This window comes from Coffea arabica, chromosome 10c, assembly GCF_036785885.1.
Source record: "Coffea arabica cultivar ET-39 chromosome 10c, Coffea Arabica ET-39 HiFi, whole genome shotgun sequence".
NCBI lineage: Eukaryota > Viridiplantae > Streptophyta > Magnoliopsida > Gentianales > Rubiaceae > Coffea > Coffea arabica.
This window is the reverse complement of record NC_092329.1, coordinates 1,129,811-1,133,227: the sequence shown is the minus strand read 5'-3', so window position 1 is coordinate 1,133,227 and position 3,417 is coordinate 1,129,811. Positions and strand designations below refer to the sequence as shown.

The following is a 3,417-nucleotide window of genomic DNA, read 5'->3' as shown; positions in this document are numbered from 1 at the left end:
GATCCATCCACAGCCAACCAAAACATTTACCCACTTGAAGAAAGTTCATTAAAAATGGCCTTCTCCAGGAGAAGCAATATCAGCAACTTCTCTTGCTGCTTCCTTGTGATCATCGTCTTATCCCTGCATTGCGAAAATCATATAGTTTCTTCTTCTGCTTCGCGCTTTATTCAAACAAGAGGAACCCGATTCGTGTTAGGTGGCTACCCATTTTTTTTCAATGGGTTCAACTCCTACTGGATGATGCATGTTGCAGCTGAGCCAAGTGAAAGGCATAAAATTTCCAATGTATTTCGCGAGGCTGCTGCTACAGGGCTTACTGTTTGCCGGACATGGGCATTCAGCGATGGTGGCGATCGAGCTCTTCAAATGTCCCCCGGAGTCTATGATGAACGTGTCTTTCAGGTTATTTGTTTTTCTTTTTTTGCGTTACGCTCCATATCATATCTTCAAAATTTCCTTAGGTAAGATCAAAGTGCATGTAGTAAATGGAGAAATTAATTGTCATGACTTCAGGCCCTTGATTTTGTGGTATCGGAAGCAAGGAAGTATGGAGTTCACTTAATCCTGAGTCTGACCAACAACTACAAGGACTTTGGAGGAAGGACGCAATACGTGACGTGGGCTAAAAATGCCGGAGTACAAGTGAATAGCGATGATGATTTTTACACCAAGAATGCTGTCAAGGGATATTACAAGAATCACATTAAGGTCCTTTCGATCAAACATGTCTTCTTCTTATTTTTTTTTCCCCTTCGTCGGGATTAACTTCATGAGTTATAACATTATATTATCTATAATCAACAATACCACGTTAGCACAATATTGGATTGGATTGGGTTTGAAGGGGTGTGCTTTTTCAACAGTCGTCGACATTAATTAATAGCTAAGACGAATTTTACGTTTTATATAACATCATTGAGCTGCAATCAACAAAAGCACTAAATACATGCGTTCCAATGTTTATGTTTTTTGATCTCAGAAAGTGTTGACTAGGATCAACACAATCAGTAGAGTTGCATATAAAGATGATCCAACAATCATGGCATGGGAGCTAATAAATGAACCTCGTTGCCAGGTCGACTTCTCCGGAAAAACCTTAAATGTGAGTCCTTTTATTTCTAGCTCATGTCTTCACATGCTTGTTCTCTCTCCCAGGGAAACAGGTTTCCACTTTCCGTATATAACCGCTCTCAAATTTTTTCCCTTTTTTTTTAATCTCTGCCACTATATATGAATATGATAGGCTTGGGTTCAAGAAATGGCAACTTACGTCAAATCACTCGATAACAAACACCTTCTAGAAATAGGGATGGAGGGATTCTACGGAGATTCAATGCCAGGCAAAAAGCAGTACAATCCTGGATACCAAGTGGGCACAGATTTTATCACCAATAATCTTATCAAAGAGATAGATTTTGCAACCATTCATGCATATCCCGATATTTGGTACGCACAAAATCCTCATTTCTTCTTCCCTTCACCGTTTAATTTCCATGGAAGAGCGCTCTCCTAATGAATTTCTTTATTGCATGTCTTGTATCATGTGTGTACGTTACCAAAATAGGCTGTCTGGACAGAGCGACGGTGCACAGATGATGTTCATGAGAAGGTGGATGACCAGTCACTCCACAGACTCTAAGACCATACTTAAAAAACCATTGGTTCTCGCTGAATTTGGGAAATCAAGTAAAGATCCAGGATACAGTTTATATGCCAGGGAGTCATTCATGGCCGCAATTTACGGTGATATCTACAGGTTTGCTAGAAGAGGAGGCATTGCAGGTGGATTGGTTTGGCAAATCCTGGCCGAGGGAATGCAACCGTACGCAGATGGGTATGAAATTGTCTTGTCTCAGAACCCATCAACCGGACGAATCATAAGCCAACAGTCTCGACAAATGACTTCACTCGACCATATGAGCAGTAATAGAACCAATTCTCAAAGCAACAAACTGCGCAATTCAAAGGAGCAGTGATCAGTCTTCCAGAAAGTCTACTTGAGTTTGTTCGTATGTCAAAATCAAGTATCAACCATAGAAATTTCCATTATATTCGGAGTGTTTTAGTCAAGTTCTAGTAATACCGCTGGAGTCATGATAGTTATGACAGTAATACCGCTGGAGTCAAGTTCTAGTAATACCGTTGGAGTCAAGTTATGATAGTTATTTAAAAATTAGTATTTTATTACAAATTTGTTATTGTTGTGAGACTTGTTTATTAAGTAAATGGAAAGTCTTATCATTATTATCATTTGAGAAGAGTGAAAATTTGAAAGTATTATTATTATGCTGTTACTAATATTATATTGTTGATATTATTACTCTTTTCTCGCGCACATTTTTATATGTGTAAATTGTCCCCCATACATATTGATTTTTATGAAATTTATCTCTTATATCTTTTTTGTGGAACTTTTTGGGTTCTACATCTGATAATCAGAGTCTTAGGTTCAAGAAATTGAACTTGACGTTCTTGTGAACATTGAAGAATTGACGAGACTATGAAATTAGTCGCGGGTATTTTTCACTGTCAAAATTGAAAGCATAAAAGTTGTTGTGAAGAAGTCAATTAATCGAGTTAGACCATATGATTGGTCATGGAGTATTCGGTTAATGAAAACTGGGTCATAAGATTGATTCGAGAATTGTTAGATATGAAGATTAGACCATGAAATTGGTCAGAGAATTATTATATTGATTGGGAGTGTGACGATAGAGATCGGAGAAGAATCTTGTCGATTGAAAATTGATATCAATGAAAACAGTCGATCCAGAATGTGAATTATTTTAGCAAGTCAAAAATAAAGTGAGCGACAAGATGAATTTGTCTAGATGCATGGAATATTGCAGCAATGAACACTTTTGAAGAAGAAAAGAAGTCAGAGTGATGCCGGTAGAATTTGCAAAGGATGGTGGTAAATTTGATCCAGAAGAGAATTTGATTTAAGGGATATAATATTGGTATATTAAATCAAATCTCAAAAATAAAAATTTTCATATAACTATTTAGCGGCGTTTCAGTTAGATTAAGATTTTAAGATAACACCACTATTGGAGTCAAGTTGTATTAATTTTATCAAAACTCGTTTACCAAGTTATCTGGTGCATAAATTGAGAGTCTTATATAGTTATTATCAATTGTGAAGAGAGTGAAAGTATTTTTATTATAATGTTTATGATATTATATTGTTAATATTATTACTCTTCTCCCTCACATGTTTTAATGTGGGTAAATTATCACCCAATATGTATTAAATTTTGTGAAATTTACTAGGAGCGTAGAAAACTACCCAAAAGATATTTCTCCTTGGCATATTTCGCTTTTAATGGCCAAGTGGTGCCCATATGTGTTAGTATAACACTAGAACTACAAAGAAGAAAAGGAAAACAGACCTACCTGCTTTAATAAAGTCCA

The 3,417-nt window shown here is 36.4% G+C and overlaps 1 protein-coding gene across 1 annotated transcript; it reads left to right on the top strand.

The window, feature by feature from the left end:
- LOC113713502 (mannan endo-1,4-beta-mannosidase 5) lies at positions 1 to 2,254 on the top strand. The gene is made up of 5 exons (XM_027237236.2): positions 1 to 405; positions 517 to 711; positions 983 to 1,105; positions 1,247 to 1,449; positions 1,568 to 2,254. Exons 1-5 carry the CDS (start codon positions 55 to 57, stop codon positions 1,977 to 1,979), a joined length of 1,284 nt encoding a protein of 427 aa, XP_027093037.1. The 5' UTR covers positions 1 to 54; the 3' UTR covers positions 1,980 to 2,254.
- The last annotated feature ends 1,163 nt before the right edge of the window (positions 2,255 to 3,417 follow it).

Excerpts from the sequence above, each read along its gene's own strand:
- LOC113713502 (XM_027237236.2), top strand. The coding sequence starts at position 55 with ATGGCCTTCTCCAGGAGAAGCAATATCAGCAACTTCTCTTGCTGCTTC. Across the intron at positions 1,106-1,246 it reads TCTCCGGAAAAACCTTAAAT|GCTTGGGTTCAAGAAATGGC; the intron begins GTGAGTCCTTTT and ends TGAATATGATAG. Across the intron at positions 1,450-1,567 it reads CATGCATATCCCGATATTTG|GCTGTCTGGACAGAGCGACG; the intron begins GTACGCACAAAA and ends TTACCAAAATAG.